This window comes from Neolamprologus multifasciatus, chromosome 23, assembly GCF_963576455.1.
Source record: "Neolamprologus multifasciatus chromosome 23, fNeoMul1.2, whole genome shotgun sequence".
NCBI lineage: Eukaryota > Metazoa > Chordata > Actinopteri > Cichliformes > Cichlidae > Neolamprologus > Neolamprologus multifasciatus.
The window spans coordinates 22,652,094-22,671,259 of record NC_140460.1 but is presented as its reverse complement, the minus strand read 5'-3'; the positions used below and the strand labels follow the sequence as shown (position 1 = coordinate 22,671,259).

The 19,166-nt window shown below is 40.2% G+C and overlaps 1 protein-coding gene across 12 annotated transcripts in view; it reads right to left on the bottom strand.

Moving 5' to 3' along the window:
- The window catches only part of LOC146491542 (nck-associated protein 5-like), a 183,288-nt gene that overhangs the window by 23,902 nt on the left and 140,220 nt on the right, over positions 1-19,166 (bottom strand). For all 12 annotated transcript variants that reach the window (XM_085152009.1, XM_085152014.1, XM_085152010.1 and 9 more), the window contains 5 exons: positions 13,148-13,252; positions 12,020-12,208; positions 8,124-11,689; positions 7,423-7,528; positions 5,076-5,163 (listed from right to left, as the gene is read on the bottom strand). In XM_085152009.1, coding sequence (XP_085008135.1) covers positions 5,076-5,163; positions 7,423-7,528; positions 8,124-11,689; positions 12,020-12,208; positions 13,148-13,252 — 4,054 coding nt within the window. The remainder of the gene's footprint in view (positions 1-5,075; positions 5,164-7,422; positions 7,529-8,123; positions 11,690-12,019; positions 12,209-13,147; positions 13,253-19,166) is intronic.

Below are 19,166 nucleotides of genomic sequence, written 5' to 3'. Positions count from 1 at the left end.
TGAAGCATGTGTAAACATACATGTAAATACAGCATATAAAGCAAAACCAAAATTTGTAGAATTCTAATGAGCTTGAAAGTCGGAATTTGGTATGACCAAGTTTTTACTTATTATCTCTTTGGGAATCACCTGGTGCAAAAATACCATACTAGTACAGTTATCTTTGGTATTTTTCATAGATTGTACTTAAGAAATTGGAAAAACATTGTTTTTGTGACAGGCTGCTAATAACAAAGTTAAAAATTTAAATAGGCTCTTCACTAAGGTGTCTGTTATATACAAAAACAAAACTGGTTCATCCATTGAGTTAGGAGTCTTTTTATGCTTGAATAATTTATAGGTCAGAGTTAAGTGGCTTAACAAACAAAGCCATTCCTTTTAAAATGGTTGGGAACAAGTTCTGGACTGACAGTGAGTGAAAAAGAAGCCAATGTCTAAAGAAACACTTTGAAAGACCTTCAGAAAGTCTGGAGAACTATTGCTCAAGTCTGGTTCCCTGGGAAACAAGAAAGATGAGAAGTATGATCGGAGATACTGGAGTGTAAACCTCCTAAAAAGTTGTCTGAAGTGAAAAACAGTGGAAGTTCAAGACTTTTTCATCAGTTCTGCATCTCCAAGTATTGGTTGTTAAAAACTCTTAAAGCGAACCTGAAGGCTTTCTTTTCTTCAGTCTCTCAGAAATGCGTAGATATTTACAGATTCTGCCTCTCAGTGTTACTAAAGCTTAAAGGGTTTCTTTCAGCGCTGTCGTGCTTCACAGTGAGTTTAAAAAGAATTTGCAAGTACTTAATCGGGCATACTTCAGAATTAGTTTACCGCTAGAAAGAAAAACAGAAAACAATATTTACACTTAGATGTGAAGCTCATACCATCTATTCATTTTCTCTTTGGATGTTTTTCTAGCAAGGATGCCAAATACATTACTTAAATGTACATTATCTAAATTTAAAAGCATTGCCAATAGATGCACAAAGTAGGGGAATATTTGAGCGAGTTTTTGAAAAGAAAAATTGGTGCATGTCGCCAACTTTCAGCAGATTTTACAACATACTGTGAAAACGAGTCCTTATAGAAGTGTTGTGCATGTACAGATACACCATGTTCATTGCACAGATGGCCTGTTAGTTGTATCTGCTATCAGGCCCTCGAGGACACTTACATGTACTGGAATAAACAGAAATGCTGATCTCAGTGCATGTCATAGCTTCCGTATGCACATGGATGTTTACTTGTATATGGGAGCGAAAGGCGGAGAGAGCCATAGATTACACGGCTGTGTAATTGAATGCCAAGCCTGGCAGTTCAAAATGCCCTCTATAACCAAACTATAACAAGGTCCACAGTAATTCTACCCAGAGGGAACAACGACTGGACATAATCTAGTTTTTCATGAGCTCCCTATCACTTCTGTATACAACCTCCAGGGTTTGAGCAGAGAGAGTTGCCTTATTGATACCTCCTCTGTGTGGAAATGGGTTTATTCGACGAAGAAAAACACAACAGAAATTGTAAGGCTGGATTAATACAACAGAGTGTACTATCTCTTTTGTTGCTGGAGCAAACATCCAGTTGAAATTATTCCTCTTTGGCTGAAGAATACAGTCTTTTTCTGTTATTTTGTACTTTCGTGCTTGTTTGTTTTAAAAAGGCAGCGCCATTTTCTAAAAACAAAAGTCTACAAAGTAAGTTTTGAACAGCACACACATCAGCACCTGGTGAAGTAATAGCTGAATTATTAGTATTGATCAACAGTGCCATCAAACCTCTGCAGACGTATTAGAGTCATTTTGAGCTCCGGGTCAGTCAAAACGTTATTTATTGTCCCTTTATGAGGAAAAAAATACCTGCCTTGAGGGAAATTCTTCTAATGCACAGTACAATAACTGACCAGAGTGAACCTCCAAGCCCGCATTCATAACTCGAGCTGCTTGCATCATAAACCGGCTGGATGTAAACTATTTATATGATTGATGTGTTTACCTGGCATTAAAGCCTGTGAATGCTGCACTTTGGAGGGACGTGACATTATAGCAGTGCTGAAAAGCAACGAGCAGCCACAGCTGAACCTTTATTAAATATTTAATTCAGGCTGTCGTGAAGCGCTTAGTTGGCAGAATGTAAAGAAGGCAGCCTGTTAACCAGAATACAGAAACAATTAACATTTTTATTTTTGGTGACATGGCTCAGACCCATTATTAGTGGCTCAAGCCAAAAGTATTTTGTGATTGATTAGTAGCTTCGCAGCTCAATCTGCCAACTCTGTGCTTCTGTGGAGATTATTTCCATCTGCACTCAGCCTTAACAAACACATTTATTTTAATTGTGAGAACTGGCAGATGTATAGATTTTTCACTGTCACCAGCATGCATGTTTTGCATACAAACAGGACTAATTAAGATGCAACCCCAGAGAACAATGGCCAGCTTTTCCATCTAGTTAAAATATATTACATTTGGAGACTAAGACTTTATTGCTATTGTTAGTAAACCTTTGAATATTCAGTTTTGTTTTTGCTCCGTTTTGATCTCCACCAACTCCTGGAGGAACTTTCTGACTCTTTAGCACCTAAGTTCTTAACTACAGTCCCTGGCCACTTTGTTAGGTACACCTGTTCAATTGCTAATTAATGCAAATATCTAATCTAATAAGTAACGCAACAACTCAGTGCATTTAGATATGTAGACATGATCAAGACGACCCGCTAAAGTTCAAACTGAGCATCAGAATAAGGAAGAAAGTTGTGTTAAGTGACTTTGAATGTGGCATGGTTGTTGGTCTGAGTATTTCAAAAACATAGACGTTTCTAGAGTTTACAGGGAAAAATAGAAAATATCCAGTGTTTGGCAGTTCTCTGGGTAAAAACAGCATGTTGATGCCAGAGGTCAGAGGAGAATAGCCAGACTACATTCAGCTAATAGGAAAGCAACAGGAAGTACAATAACCAATCATTATGACCAAGGTATGCAGAAGAGCATCTCAACAGCAGCAGAAGACCACAGTGGGTGCTGCTCCTGTCAGCTAAGAGCAGGAAACTGGGACTACAATTCACACAGGCTCACCAAAACAAGACAACAGATTATTGGATGTTTTGTTGTCTGATCAGTCTCGATTTGTGCCACGCCATTCAGAATTTGGTGTAAACAAAATGGAAAACTTTGGGCTCTAAGTACCAACTGAGCTTGAACGTGTCCATCCTTTTAAAACCACAGTGCACCTATCTTCTGATGACTGCAGGATAACACACTGTGTCACAAAACTCAGATAATCTCAACTTGTTGAATCTATGCCATGAAGAATTAAGACTGATCAGAAGACAAAAGGGGGTCTAACCCAATACTAGAATTTACAAAGCCACCACTCTGAGCAGTCGTTGGCGAGCCAACTTTCATAAAAGCCGGTACATTGTGGCTTATTTATTTAAGCTGTCTGTGCTAGCAGCAGCAATCAAAGATTCTTATCCTTTCAGGAGCATCACAATGGTAAAGTAAGGTGTGTCTTTAAACATGGCATAGTTGTTGTTGGTGCCTTGTTACAAAACTCAAATAACACTGGTTTCTTGAACATGACAAAAAGTTCACTGTACTCAAAAGATTACGACAGTCGCCAGAGCTTAAGCAACTAAAGCCCATTCACATCATGGATGTGCAAGCTGACAAATCTGCAGAAACTATGTGACGCTATCATGTCAATATGGGCAGAAAAGTCTGAGGAATGTTGCACCTCGTTGAATCTGTGCCATGAAAAATTTAAACAGTTTTGAAGAAGAGGGTCCAATACTTTTACTAGCAGTGGGTAGCTAACAAAGTGTCCGGTCAGTGTATGTTCACCAGCTGTGTCTGGTTTTTGGAGGTTTTCATTCTCTGAAAACTCCTACCTATCACAGCTGAAAATGACACAAAAATGCTAAAGTTACATGCTTGAAAAAAGTACCCATAGGGCTTTGCCCTGTCTAAAAGGAATCACAGAGTCAGGAATTTCATCACCTTAAGTGACCTCTTTTACATGCTGTACACGCTGTCCTGCAATTCTATTTTTAACATGCATGTACAGGTTGGCCCTCGGGTCTTTTGCATCCTCAGACAGCTGCTCTAAGTGGCAGCTCCAACTCGGCTTCTAAGAAGGACACATTTTTAATGGTTTTCAGCTCCCTGTAGCGTTTCTGAGATTTTAGAATATACTATTTATTTTATTTGAAGTTTTATCCTAACCATTTTCCATCAGAATATGCTATTTTATTTACATTTTTAGTGTTCTCCCAAGTTTTGGCAATGAAGGAACAAATAAAATAATGATTCAGACTTATCTGCACACCCCTCTTTTCCCTCCGAAACAAACTGGCTGGGGTTATAACCCATCTAATTTATTTTAATAAAACTAAGAGAAAAAACAAAATCGCTACCCTGCTATCAGCAAATCTAAATTCACACCTGCAATAGAGCTACATTTCAAGAAGCATGCCATTATGTACTTTGAGATGAATCTGTGAAACAATTTGTCAATAACCCGGTGAGTGACAGCCGAGTAACGAACACGGTGCAATCCACATCCAGTAAACAGCACCTACACCCCCTCCTTCCCCTCACCGAGCTACAATCTACAATGTAAGTTTGTCGCTCTGCAGTAATAACAGTCATCATCTCATCTCACAATTGTTTGATGCATTTATTTTTTCACTTCTTTAGCTGCTCAGGCATTGTGAAACATCACCCGGCTGCACGTCAATCACCTGAACAGACTGTCAACGTGCCGTTTGCAACCGCTGCTATTTCCCCACAGTAATGGTGAGTCTGGCAGTGAGGGGAATCATTTGGCGACGAAATTGAGTTGTCAGTCACATCAGGAAATCGCAACTGTAAAAATGTGTTAATGCTTTGTTGCACCGGTTGATTTTTGACAGGTTTAAGCCAAATGAAAACCTGTACTCAGTGAGATAAACATTTGCAGATAGAGTATGAAACCCAGAGAAGAGAAGACGTGAAGTTTAGGCAAAGTAACAACTCAAATCAGAGAAGAGGAAAGATATTGTTCATTTAAACTGCCTTTAGCGAAAGCTGAAAAGTAACTCACAGACTCACCTAACATGTGGTCTTGACAAGCTGCGTCTGGGATGTGTCCCTCTACATTTTCAGCCTTTAGGTTGATCTTCTCTGTTATTATGAGGGTCTAGAAAATGAACAAACTCCATGTTAGTGACAAAGTTATGACGTAAAGCAAAGATTTTAAACCTTTTTTCTGACACACCCTTAATGGTTTGTCAGATAGACCTGAGAACACCTTCACCATCCCCACTTTTCAAGTTCAAACACGTTTATTTGAAAATTATTTTAAACTGTAAACACTTTCAGCTTAGTAACCAATCATAGCAATTAAATTCAGTCACACCACAGTACAAATAGGACAGAAACCTTCTTGCTCGAACAGAGAAAATCAGTGGTTATTTAGTAACTGCCCTGAATTTTTTCACATTGGTCAACTGATTGCAAGACGTTGCAGCAACCGCTCTCCAAACAATCCTAGTCTAGCTCAGATTGCCTGCAATCACTCTCAGACAGATTGGCATACATTTACTGGGAGTAAACTTTGAAATAACAGTGAAAGCCTGTGCTTTGAATAATTTTAGTATCGTTGTACAGTTGTACAGTTGTACAGACTAGTACAACTGTAGCATTAGTGAAATATCCCAACTATTAGATTACTGACAGCTTGTTCATCTATACTTATTTTGCTAATAATTTCATCTGGCATTTAATACTTTAAGCTAAAATATTTAACATTGTTTACTAATTTGTTCAACCATATTTAGCAGAAACTGTTTTTAACTGCTAGCTAAACCAGTAATTATTAACGCTCTGCTTTTTCCACATCATTTAAGCAAGTCATTTCAACTATCTATCTATTATAATTATCTAACAATTTCAACCAGTATGTTAAACTTAGTATTCATAACTATTTCACACGTTTTTCTATATTTTCTACATGTAAAAAAGTATTTTAAATAAATTTTTAGCTAACAATTCAAACTGGTAGTAATACATTAAATGTTTGATTCATATTTTTAGCTACCTTGTGTAATGGTTTAAGCTAGTTTTAGCTAGATGGTGCAAGTTTTATTGCTCTTTCATTTCTTCATCTAAATTTTTACGCTGTTAGGTCATAATTTCTCCCTTTTTAACCCTAATTTTAGCGAGCTACTGTGAATTTCCTGCAAAAAATTTCTCTTGCTTATGCCAACATTTATCCAGGTATTTTGACATGCCTTTTCTCAATTTTTTATTACTTACGCAATCCAAATCCCTATACATGTTTATAGTTACATTTCTATTGCTAATCAATTAATTATTTTCTTCTTTTAGATGAGTTGAGCTAAGCTGTCCACATACCCCAGGATACCTTCTGGATATATTAGACAGTATAAATGCAGCTTTGTTTGTATAAGCTGTTAACATTTATCAATTTAAAAGGCTTTCTTTTAGGTAATGTGCAAAAGAAAATTGTGGATGAAAAGGATCGGTTAAACCGATTCACGTACTATATGACTTTCCAGAGGACTGGACAAGCTTCTGGCTTTGTGAAATGTGTTGAAAGTTTTGTTCAGAAAGAAGTAAGGTAATTGTCACAGACTTTCTGCCATACTTTAATTAGGTTATTTTAAAAATGTGGTTTTGGGGGTGGTGTAAAAGGAGCTTGTAGGTCATAAAGTGTGGCTCTTTTGTTGTATTTCTGTGGGGAGAAGATAGACGGAAAGCTTGGAGGATGGTATTAAATGGCTCTTTTGTCAAATTGAGTGCCTGCGATAAGGGGCTCCTCCATGTTATCAAAATTTCACATCATCTGGATTAAATTTCCTACATTATGCGGTGAGACTGTCATTCTTTCCCCCTGTTCAGACTGCTCCTTTCAGTTTCTTTTATTATTGCTGTCTCCCTTCTTTCAGTCGCTCTCAAGCTCTCAGGCTCTCCGTCATATTTTGGCATTTTGACTGACAGGTAATAAAGAATAAACCCACAAGGTCATGATTTTAGCATTTTGCTTACAAAGTGCACTGATATGATTTACAAAATCAAACAGCTGATAGGAGCCTAATTTAAGTCTGTACTACATCCACAGCCTGATGGCTGCCTCTATGCGAGATATAGCTTAAAAACCTTCAGCTTTGTGGAGACAACAACAACACAGGATTGGGTTTGATAATAAAAAACGTAGGCGATGAATTGTAGGCTGAGTCAGAACACAATGCGAATCAATATTGAGCCTTCAGGGGATGTGATGGTGAAGAGGCAGAGGTGTTGTGGATCTGTTTGTGAACATGTTCATACTGTACAAGTGTGCAAACCTATGGGAATTTTGCACGTATGCGTGCACTGCAAACAAGCTTGCCCCAAAAACTGTAACAAAGTCTGCAGTGCATGTTTGTCCACTTACAGCAGTATCTGAACAGATATCCATATCTCCCTTCGTTTCGCTGTGTTTCTTGGGCGTGGAGATCCCAGGCGGCGATGTGGCCACGGAGTTACCCTTCACAGCGGTCCTGTCAGGAAATAAGATTTGATCTGTTTTTCATGTCTGTGTGCCGAGTACTTCCTTTATCAACTCGCCAGGTAGAAAGCGAGACTGCTGATAAATTGCGTTGACCCACTCTTTCGCTTCATGAACGCACAGGTAAACACATGTGTACACGCACACAGACACACATGGAAATGTCATCGCACGGTTAACAACCTGCATGAAGTGGTACCTCACAAGTGTTTGAAGGATAAAAATCTGTCAGCTGGGTTTTTGAAGAGGAAAATGAGCAAAGAGAGTAGATGACTGTGGCTTAAACATACAATAATCCTGAGTGTTGCTGACTATGTGTCTGATCCGCAAACTGTTTATACTCTCTAGTGAAGAGTCACACCTCAAACAGACAGCTGCTGTTTGTGTTTCTCTAAACACACAAGCTTAATATAGGGATTGCTCATGTTTAATGTAATAGAGCTACTACTTTGCTTCTGAATCGTTGATTCACTTAGTGGGAAGGCATCTCTGAGAAAGCTCGGTGACAGGAAATAATCAGCACAGCATCCGATCAATTAGGATAATAATACTTGATTTTCTTAATGACAAAGGTGTTGCTAACTCACCTGCCAAGAAGCTCTTTCACAAACTGGTCTTTTCCAATAAAGGCCGTCGTGCACTGGATCTGACTGGCAATCTGACCCATCTGATTGTTGCAGTGGTCCATAATGGAGCTAAGCTTGTTGTTCATCTCAGACAGACCCTGCACCTCCTGGCTTTCTTTCTGCTGATTATCATTTTTCTTCTTATCCTTCTTCTTGTCAGACTTCATCTGTTTGCCTCCAAGAACTGATCCGATCTTCAGCTCTTTCTTCTCTTCTTTTCCCTTGGGAGAGTCGGCTTTTTTACTACTCAGAGCTGGAAGTTTGCTCTTACGGAGGCCGAACCAGTTTGCCAGAGAGGGACCTGTCTTCTGTTTGGCCTCGGTGGCAGCAACCTTCTCCTGTTCTTGACATTTCTGCACGTTCTCCTTAATTCCCATCATGACTTTCTCTTCAATAGTGGTGACTGTTGGGCTGATTTTTTTCTCCTCCATATCTGGGTGTTTGTTTGGGGAGTCTGCCTGGGTTTTGACTTCCCTGCTGAAGTCTGGCTCATCAGGGAATGCTGCTTTGTCTTCTGTCTTTCTAACTGGATTTTCCAAGCTGTAGACACAAGAGGACGGAGGATGAAACTGTGGATGAGAGGCAACCTTCGATGGCTTACGGATGTTTAAACCAGTCCTATCACTGATGGGTAAACTACGAACCACTTTGTGAGAAGGTGACATGACTGCCTCCGCCTTCCCTGTGCCCTGTGACCCCTCAACTTTAGAACCCGATTTGAAAGCTCTCTCAGGGAGGATGCCGTGACTATTTGACCCTGTCATGCCTCCATAGTGGCTAAGTCTTGTCCTTGGGGAATGAACAGAGCTCTCTGCTAACCCAGCACAGGTCGCTTCTAAGGAACTCTGTCTCGACAGAGAGTTCCCCCTTTCACCTGAGTTGGTAATGATCTGAGTTCTGATTTTTCCCGGCCCATCTAAGGAATTGATGCTTGGTTTTTCAATGTAGTTGGTGCTGAAACTCTGGCTACGAGCTTTTGCCCCGTTCATCCCTAACGCTGGCTTTAAATGAGGTTTGGCAGCAATAGATATGGATCTGCCAAAAAGCTGACTACTCCTTTTCCCATTATCACAAACACCCCCTTCCTCTGGCACCACAAGAGCTTGTAATTCTTCTTCCAGTAACCTACACTGGACTTCACCTTTCCCCTCTGTAACAGACATCTTGGTTGGCAAATCAATATTGTACTCTGTCTGCAAGTTGTCACACTGGGCAGAAGCATTTGAAGTCACAGTCTCCTTGGAGACTGAGTTGATATGATCTTTCTCTTGTTTGCCTGGTATAGAGAGACTATTTTTATGGCTAGGAGGAGACTTTAAAAATGCCTTAAAGCCCATTGGGATGCGAGTCTTTGAGGCTTTTTCTGCTAGGTTAGGGGACATAATAATAGAGCTGTCTAAAGCTTTGTCAGTTTGTGGCTCTGCCTGACCTTGAGGTGTGTCCTGAAGTGAAACAGGTAAACTAATAGAGGTCTTCTGCACTGACTGATGGACATTTTTATTAGCAGATCCTTTTTTGCTTGCAGGTGAGTTCTGAAATGAGGACCCTCTGAGGGCACTGTAGGGAGGAGGGACATTCTTCGAGGTTTTAGGTGCGGTTTCAGGTTCTCGAGCACACCCTGAGTTTGCAGAAGGGAGGTAGTCTTTCGTGGTCATCCGCTTGAAATCGCCTTTAGCAGGTGTCTTAGTCATGGCAGGGGACTTTTGAAGGTGCTGACTGGTTTTGTCAACCAGTTTCTGAGGTGCAAGTGCAGTCCCGTAGCCTGCATCCAAGTCTAAACAGTCTTTATCCTTGATGGGTAGCGTTGATTGCATATTTGGTAAAAGTGAGGTGTGATAACTTGGGGGTGGACCCCTCACAGTGGTTGGCGACCCCTCGTAATTTGGTCTGATCAGTAAAGAGGTGGTGCGGCCCGGGGGAGGGGGAGGAGAGGGGGACCTGAGTTTGTTTTTGCTGTTTTCACAGTGTTTGTCTCTGGTTGGCTGTTCGCCATTGTCAGCATACTCCAGGTGTCTCCTTGAGAGGTGAGGGGAACTCGATGAGGCGCCCTTATTCCATTCGGCCCTGCTGGGGAGCTTTGAGTTCACCGCTTTTGGGCTTTGAATACAGGTTCCTGGTGTCTTGATGAATCTGGACATTTTAACTGTCGGAGAGGAGGGGGATTTCTCCTGCCCAGGGGGTCCTGAGTTCCCGCTGTTACTTGGTTCAGTGGCAGAACTCTTAGATAATCTCAGTGGGGATCCTGAAGGTTTATTACTACCAGGTATCTTTGAACTACTGGACTTGGAACCAGCAGCATCATTCATGGGAGGGATGGAATGGCCTTTACTAGCTCGGTTGCTTGGTGGTTTGATAAGTTTCCGTTGTGGAGTCAGCTGCATTGATAGCCTCTCTGCACTTCCCTCCCTGCTACTGCTTTGCTCCCTTGGCTTGTGGGTCCTGATCTGATATTCAGACGGCTTCTCTGGAGACTCAAGAACACTGTAGTTTCTTGATTTTGAGGGTTTCTGCTTTGTTGGCCTCTCTTGGGGCACCAGTTCTGTGTAGTCAGGAACTACTTTGCTACCCTGAATATCTTTTTGAGTCCCAGCAGCTGCTTCAAGTTTCTCTGCACAAAGTTCAATAGGCTCTCCTTCTGCATCAAATATTGTCAACACGCTCTCCTCAGATTGGGTGCATTTGGTCACTTTGGGCTCCTTAATCAGGCTGAAAGGCCTGGGTCTTCCATCTGCAGACTGGGTACGAACCTGGTCTCTCCGCAAGCACTGCTGTGTAATCAGCTTGGCAGCATCTCTTGACAACCTCTTCGAGTCCCTCTCGGCTTGCTCTGGTGGCTGGCTAAAGGACATTCGGATGTCACTTGACTCAGACTTTAACTCCTCCAGATCATCCGCATCAGACAGACGGGGAACTTCTGGTTCAGTAGGGGTGAGGTGCAGCTTCGATGGTCTCGTAAAAGCTGATATCCGCCCTCCTTCAGGGAGAAGGCTGTTAATAAAACTCATGAGTCTTTCAGGCTGCTCCTTTGAGTCATACCCAGAAGGGTGTTTAGTAGCCACAGGACTTGAGATAGTGTCACCTCCGCTGTCTTGCGTTCCCTCCCAGCTACATAAACTGTCTGAGATGCTGTGTGAGAGCTTCTTACAGTGAAACCAGTTGTCCTTGGTGGGGATGTTATCTCTACAACTAGAATGTGCCAGTTCATCATCTGCATCATCAGAATCATAAGCGAACTGCTTTCCCCGAGCAGTTCTCCCCACATGGGTAGGCCTAGACACCCCTTTACTGCTACTCTTGATGCCCAGTGAGTAGATTCCCTCATTGGAGTTCATGCAGTCTTTGTAGCCTGACTTGGAGACCTTGGAGGAACAGGAGGAGCTCCTGTGTTTCCTCCTTTGGAGCTTTCTCAGTCCTTCCAGTATGTGGCTCTCCTTACGTCTTGTGGGGAGGTGCTCCTCCTGAGCAGCACAGATATTACTAGGGGCTGACGAACCCAAACTCAGCCTCTTCTCCCACGTCAGAGACGACTAAATGGAAAAGAGAAAGGAGGCAGAGTCAGTCTCTGTGTAGTAAGAACACATATTCTTTAGTACGTAAAGCAATAGAACTGAGAAAAGCAAATCATAATGTTGGCTTTTGCGTGCAAGCTATTTTTATTCCACCACATATTTTAAATGCTTGGAATTAGGATGGTGCAGGACTGTCTTTAAATATGAAATCCCACATTTTCTCAGAAGCTTTAAACTCCAATTGGAAACATAATCAGCAAACTCAGGCATGAAGGTTTTGGGATTAATTAAGGTCTCGAAATAAAGACTAAAGCACCCCTAATGAGCCTGATGAGCGAGGTGGTTTACCATTTTCCCACAGGAGCGTCCATCATTCCAGGTGTACGAGCCGCTGGAGAATTCACTGCACGCGCTCGACAGCGACAGCTCACTGCTGCTACAGCTGCTGCGTGGGTACACGGGCGCTGGCACTGTCAGGCTCAGCTGGCTCAGACATTTGGCCACAGGGAGACCTGCCTTTCCATTCAACTGAACCTCCTATGACACAGAAAAGAGGCGACATAGCATTAAGATGGAATCACTTACATGGCCGCTTAACAATGTTTGTGAGTTACATAAGCTTTCCTTTAGTCCGACTAAACATCAAACGTGTGTATGTGTTGGGTACTGCTGCATATCTAATTGCCATCATGCTGTTGATTTTGTGATGAAAGGTATTGAAGAAAAACGTGACACACCCAATCAAATATCACAGAAAAGTCTACTAAATTGTCGAAGTACTGCACTTTTTAAACTTAAAGAAATACCTATATCAATCATCTTTCGTGTGCAGTCACCACACCGCGGCAGATGTTTGTCCAATTAGCATTTCCCTGCAGACAATCTGACAATGACAGTGGAGTTTAAGATGAGGAATCCGATACATCCATGGCACAGTTTTCAATTCTCTACTCTCACATTCATGTGCGTGTCACTTAACATGACTTATTTAAGGATATGTAGAGGTTTTGCTCATCCTGATTACAAGATGATTCATAATTCGCTTTTCGGCCATTATTATTTCATTTTCTTTTTCTGCTCCGATGGCACGCATTAGGGTTTATCAGGTGGCATCCTCAGAGGGGTAAAAGGGCAAAGGAAATGGAGCAAACTCATTTTCGGGCCTTAATGCATAATATATAAGCCGATTAATGTTCCAGAGTGTCCTGTGGAGTCATTTTTTTTACTGAAGACGAGTCTCAATCGATGGTTTTTTGGTAATATGACAAGGATATATTCCTCTTAGTGCCAAGTGATACTGCTGGCTTTTCCTGCTGAGAGCACAGGAGGGGTCATGGCTTTGGATTTTAGATCTGTATTTTAATATCTTGGAATGATTTCTTGATGGGAGATGGGGGTATAGTTGTGCTGCAACACTTGGATGAGTTATATGGGTAGGGGAAAAAAAGTACATTTAATGTTTCCCATTAGGCTTACATTAGAGGGGGAGTCTGTATTCCTGGAAAGTAGGAAAGCCTTGCTTCTTTCTGGCTCCAGGAGCAAATCTGCTGCAGACAGATCCATGATCCGAGAGTGGAGTTTCTGAAAGTCAAACGGGAAGTACACGCAAAGATGAATTTTTGACTTTGGGGGATCTCAAGAGGAGCATCTGAGATGACAGAAGAGCATAATTGGTATGAAGATCTTTATCAGTACTTTATGCGGCGCACAGCATAGCCTGAAATTCGTTTTTGTAGCATCTCGGCTGGGCGTGAGGATTTTGATCTGAGTATTGTCTAAATCTCCCTCGAATGACAAATATTAAAAGAAAGCAATTAAACAAAGTAATCATTTGAATTCATTTTTGAAAATCTCAAACAACTGCACAGTAGGCTGAGGCGGAGCAATATTTTTACCTATCTGATTCCCTCCACTGGTGCCAAACGGAGCCCCGATTCATCCCTCTCCCTCAAAGTCATTAATGTCATCGTCCAGAAAAAAAAAATAATAATAATGTGAAAAGGAAATAATTGCATCAGGGAGTTTGGGATTGCTTTGATTTTTTCCCCTTTTTTTTATTTGTGCTAGTCTCTTCTGTTATTTCACTCTCATGCTTAAGAGGGAAGGATACAAAACCAAATACATTTCCACATATTAATCCCAGAACTTAATTACACTGGATTCCCTGAGCTCAAATTAACTTAAACTAGAAATCTGCAGGAACAGAACACTTGATCTTGTGCTGCGTTTCCTGCCAAGGGTAGAACTAATGCTCACTTAGGGAGTATATTCATGTGCTTCTACGCACTGGTCGCTTTGTTTTCTTTTGTTTTTTTGTTTTTTTTAAATTCAGTTTCTACCATTAAAGTAAGTGGCGACTCACATGCTGTGCACCCCTTGAAGAAAATAAATTGGGTGTTATAAAAGCAAAAGTCACCCTCGGTAAATGGAAACTGAGCTTTGAAAATGATCTCCTCAAATTTTCCTTCAATGGCATGAACGTTTTAAAATAAAAATGGTTTCCATTTTATTTACTTCCATAAACCTCTTTGCCGACTGTGTATATCGACTTGTGAAGAGAAAAAATACACGACTTCTAATGACACCAAAACTTCCCTGCTTTCTTTTGTCTCTTTAGAACAAGCAACCTGTGTTGCATTCATTGTGGATTTTTCACTCCAACTTCAGACAAAAAAAATCCAAAAGAAAAGCTGCTTTTTGTATTAGAGAAAGCCTGTGAATAAGCTGTTAGCGTGACTGATTTTTGTACCATCAGCGACAAGGTGGTAATTTGCCATGGAAACAGATCGATGCCCATTTTCCATGTTTCCGCTGAACAAACTGTATAAAGACAGTATTCTTTAACATTTGTAGGATTTATAAAAGCATCCAGCTTTAGATGCTGGCACAGAGTTCTTTCTAACGTGTTCGGGTTTTTTTTTTTGCCTGTTACAGATCAAAACTTTTAAAATGATCTTGCCGAACACTCATCAGATTTATAAATATAAAGGGTTTGTTATATACATATATATATATATATATACATATACATATATATACGTATACATATATATACATATATATATGTATATGTATATATATATACATATACATATATATATACACATATACATATATATACGTATACATATATATACGTATACATATATATACATATATATATGTATATGTATATATATATACATATACATATATATATACATATACATATATATGTGTGTGTGTGTGTGTGTGTGTGTGTGTTAAGGCATTAACAGCAAAAGAGCAAAAAAAACCTAACATATAAAAAAATGCATCAGAGTTAGGGGTTTTCTTTGATTAAATAAAAGAAATATATTTTAAGTGCAAATTTTTGTCTTATAAAAATATGCAATTTTCACTTTTCTTTTTAAAAGCCGACAAACTGCTGAAAAACAAATTATAAGAAAGCATCACACCATTTAAAAAAAAGTAACTTCTACAGGACTAAACGTGATAAAATAAAATTTGAGTTCATTTCATTTTGTCAAAATACAGTGCAGTCTCAGGTTCTGTAAAATTGTTTGTAACTGTTTGTTAAACACAATCCCACTGTTCCCAAGAAGAGACGGCGATTGAGCTGCTGATCAACCTGTGCTAGGACTCGGGTAATTCTGTACCCGGGTTTGTGACAGTTCTGCTTCTGTGACGTCTAAACTTTGTCTTGTACTGCTCTTAAGCATGTTTTAATTATTGTGCAGTATAAACGGCCTAATTAGTATTATTATTATTATGATATGTGATAGTTTTAGGTTTTTAAATAAAAAGCTGTCTTTTTCACATGGGTTGTTAAAAAAACAAAGCTGACAACCTTTTCCAAAGAATGTTTCATCAAGAAAACATCAAAACCATATCGAAAAATTTTAATTTAAGACAGATGAAAAAACATCTACAGGATTTGGAAAAAAATACAGTTCAGGTTCTGTAATTGTCATTTTACTTTGTTAATCTTTTAGTTCTTCACACTTTCCTTGTAACATTTTCTATCTGAAATTATTTTTTGTTAAACATAATCTCACTAAGAACAGGCAGTGTTTGAGCTGCTGAGGTCGCAGTGACCGACCTGCGCCAGCGGAACACTCGTTGCTATTTTAGCAACCGGCTTCGTTCCATTTCTGCTTTTGTCTTTTTTACATTAAACCTTTTGACCCTCACAGTGCTCTTAACCATGTTTTAATAAATGTGCAGTATTTGTAGTTGAACTTGATTATTGTCTATAAAGCACTTTGCAGTTTTTGCTTGTAAAAAGCACCATCTAAATAAACATTGTTTGGTTATTATTTTATTCTGTCCACAGAGATAACTGTGCATGAAGCTCTGATGCGACACGGCCGGGCCTGGATGCTGTCCACACAGGATGGGAGTGGCTGAGCTGTCACGGAGGGGCTCTGATCTTATCATGACGGTGCTGGATTTCACCTCCTCAGCATCCTCATCAACGATTCAGTCAATAGTGTCACAGGGTCACGGGGGGAAAGATAGGTGAAGGAAATGCTAGCTGACAAGGCCGACTGTACGCTTCTTGAACTTTTTGACATTCAAAGTCAAAAATGTAAATTGTGAAGATCCCATTAATGCAGGGATGACTGCAATATATCATGCAAATAATGGCCTTTTATTGACTATTAGCTAACGTCTGGAGTAACTTCATTAGTCTGGGAGCCAAACTTTTCAAGATATACTGAACAGAAGGAAAAAGCCTTCCTGCTTTTGTTCTGTTGTTGTTGTTGTTTTCTGCTTTGACAGTGGTCATATTTCAAGATAATGAACGTCAGCCCAGAATAGCTTCCAAACAAATACGTCAGTATTGGCACTCGCTGTCAAAAACACATCGTCCTGCAACACACCCACACATGCACAAGAGAGAAAAGCCGTGCTCGCAGATTAATTCACAACACACACACCTACTCATCCACATAATGCTCACCTGCATGACCGGATCTATACGTCTGACTCATCACAAAGGCTCTTCCTAAATTTCCAGCTACACACTGCCCACTGCACTGTAGCAGGAACTAAGACAAATGCTCCGCTGCAATATAATAAAGTAAGATATATGGAGCTCCATTAAAAACAGACATTCCAAAGCTCCACTCTGCAAATTTTGTTATTTATGTTTGTGGAAGAGTATTTGTTTAAATCTGCTATTGCAAACTTCTTTTTTTCTTCTCTGCACAAAGTTTTTACAACTTTTTCACAACCGCATGAGCAGTAATGAGGTCACGGCATGCATGCTGTGTCCTTGGGGCTCGGAGGTAGGTTTGAAAAAGAAAACAAGCATTTGTCCCAGTAATGGGTGACTCAATTGCCACTAGCCCGAGCAGCATTCGTGGCTGGTACTACACATAGCTGGTCGTAGTGCAGAGTTTGAGAAATCGTGCTTTTTGTTTTGTTTTGTTTTTTAACATGTGGATGTCAGAAATGAATATGTGGCATTTTCACACAAAAACATTTCAGCTGAAGGCAGAGAAGGTGCACAAACGGTGCATTCACTATCAAATGCATTATGGTTCTTTATCAGAGGAACTCAAGATGCCCACGGGGAACTGGGGAACGTTTAATTACTGATAAGCAAAAAGGTCCAGAGCTAAATGGGAAACTGTACACTCATATCGGTGATTAAGTCTCCCTCGGCTTCAGGGTGTAGGACAGAAAAGAAATGAAAACTCACCCTGGTTATTTTCATATTCTCTTAAGTAATTCTGCTCAATTGGTTTAGTAAGTTGAACACAAAATCTATCTGTAATCTGACAGATACAAAATCCAAACCCGTTTGTTGTCCTTTGCTGTGCGCTTTCGCAGATTTCACAACTGAGTATTCATGACTATTTAAATAATGACAGCCTCATTTCTATAAGATAAATGTGTAATTGGTTCACTGTGTTTAGCACATCAGCTGTAAACAGAGAAGCTATGTAAAAAAAAAAAAAAAGATTCTTGCATTTTTCAGCTTCACTAAATGTGTAATCCATTAAAAAGGGGGAGGAGAGGGTTAAGCTAACTATCAACTAGCTTTTATTTGAGGCCCCAGTAACATAGGCCCAGAGACCAGTCAGAAGAAACAATCAAATTATTAAAATGTTTAATTAATAAGGAAAATGTGTTTGATATAAAGTGAATGCATACCAATGCAGTATATTCCATTTGACCATATTTAATAAATGTAACATTTTGTAGTGTAGTTATGAGCTTTGTGCTAACACAAATCCTGTATTCTTTATAAGAAGAATACACAGACTTCTGTGTCACGGTTTGCGGGGGCAGACCGTGTGTATTGTGTATCAGAAATACACAATACATAATGAACTTGGAGTGCTGGGTCAGAGGCCCAGCCCATGATATTCTGGTTGTATATTTAATTCAATTTAGCTCAGTTCAATTCTTCTGTAGCCCCAAATCTCAACAACTCAACTCAAGGTGCTTTATATTGTAAGTTAAAGACCCTACAACAATACAGAGAAATCCCCAACAATCAAACGACCCCCTAAGATTAAGCACTTGGCAACAGCAGGAAGGAAAAACTCCCATTTAACAGCAAGAAATCTCTGGCAGAACCAGGCTCAAAGAGGGGCAGCCATCTGTCACAACCGGTTGGGGGTGAGGTGAGGCATTGAAGTCTAAGCTCCCTTGTTCTGGGACCTCCATAAATACTTTCTTGATGACTTAATGGGCTCAATTGTTGATTTCAGGTGTTATTAAATAAAACACAAAGTTCATTTTGTAGCTCGTGGTCACTATTGGAGTCAGAAAGGAGGATTATCAAGGGTATGCTCATTGGCTATGCTCATTGTACTCATTTTTTGGTTGGTTCTGCCTCTCTGCTGTCACATCTGGTTTGAAAACACTAAGATAAGAACAACAGGAATTGCTCAGCTCGAGGCTTCAGAGGCACTTCACCACCACTACTACCCATGAATAACAGCTACATCCGTCTTTTATAGAGTCTATGGTTGTAGTGTTACAATGAACAGGAAGATAAGAAAGTGGCCTCGATCTTCTTATCTAACTCTGCAAAAAATAACTATAAAAATAATAATTATACAGCACGACAGATAAAAATATAGCCATTCCGTAGGAAGTCCCGAGCCTTTGTGACGTGGATAAATAGAGCTGTTTTTAACAGCTCTCCCACACACGACTGAAGCCCTCATAAAGGACATGCCGAGCATCCGGAGAGGCGTGATCACATTATGATTAACTCTTACATTGAATCACCCTGATGATGGTTAAAATGTTGCTATTAAATAATGAGCGGACAAAAACCCACACGCTTGTAGAAACCACACAAACAGCACTGTAGCACGCACACGTTACATGATTATGTTCCTTTCACCTGCCTTACGTTACGTACGTACTCATAATGTCTGAATCACGCCGGAAAGAGAAGAAGAAAAACAGTCTCGGCTGGATGCCGGAGGGATATAAAGCAATACGCCGCAATCCAATTACCCGCATGGGATCTCAATAACGACTGAAC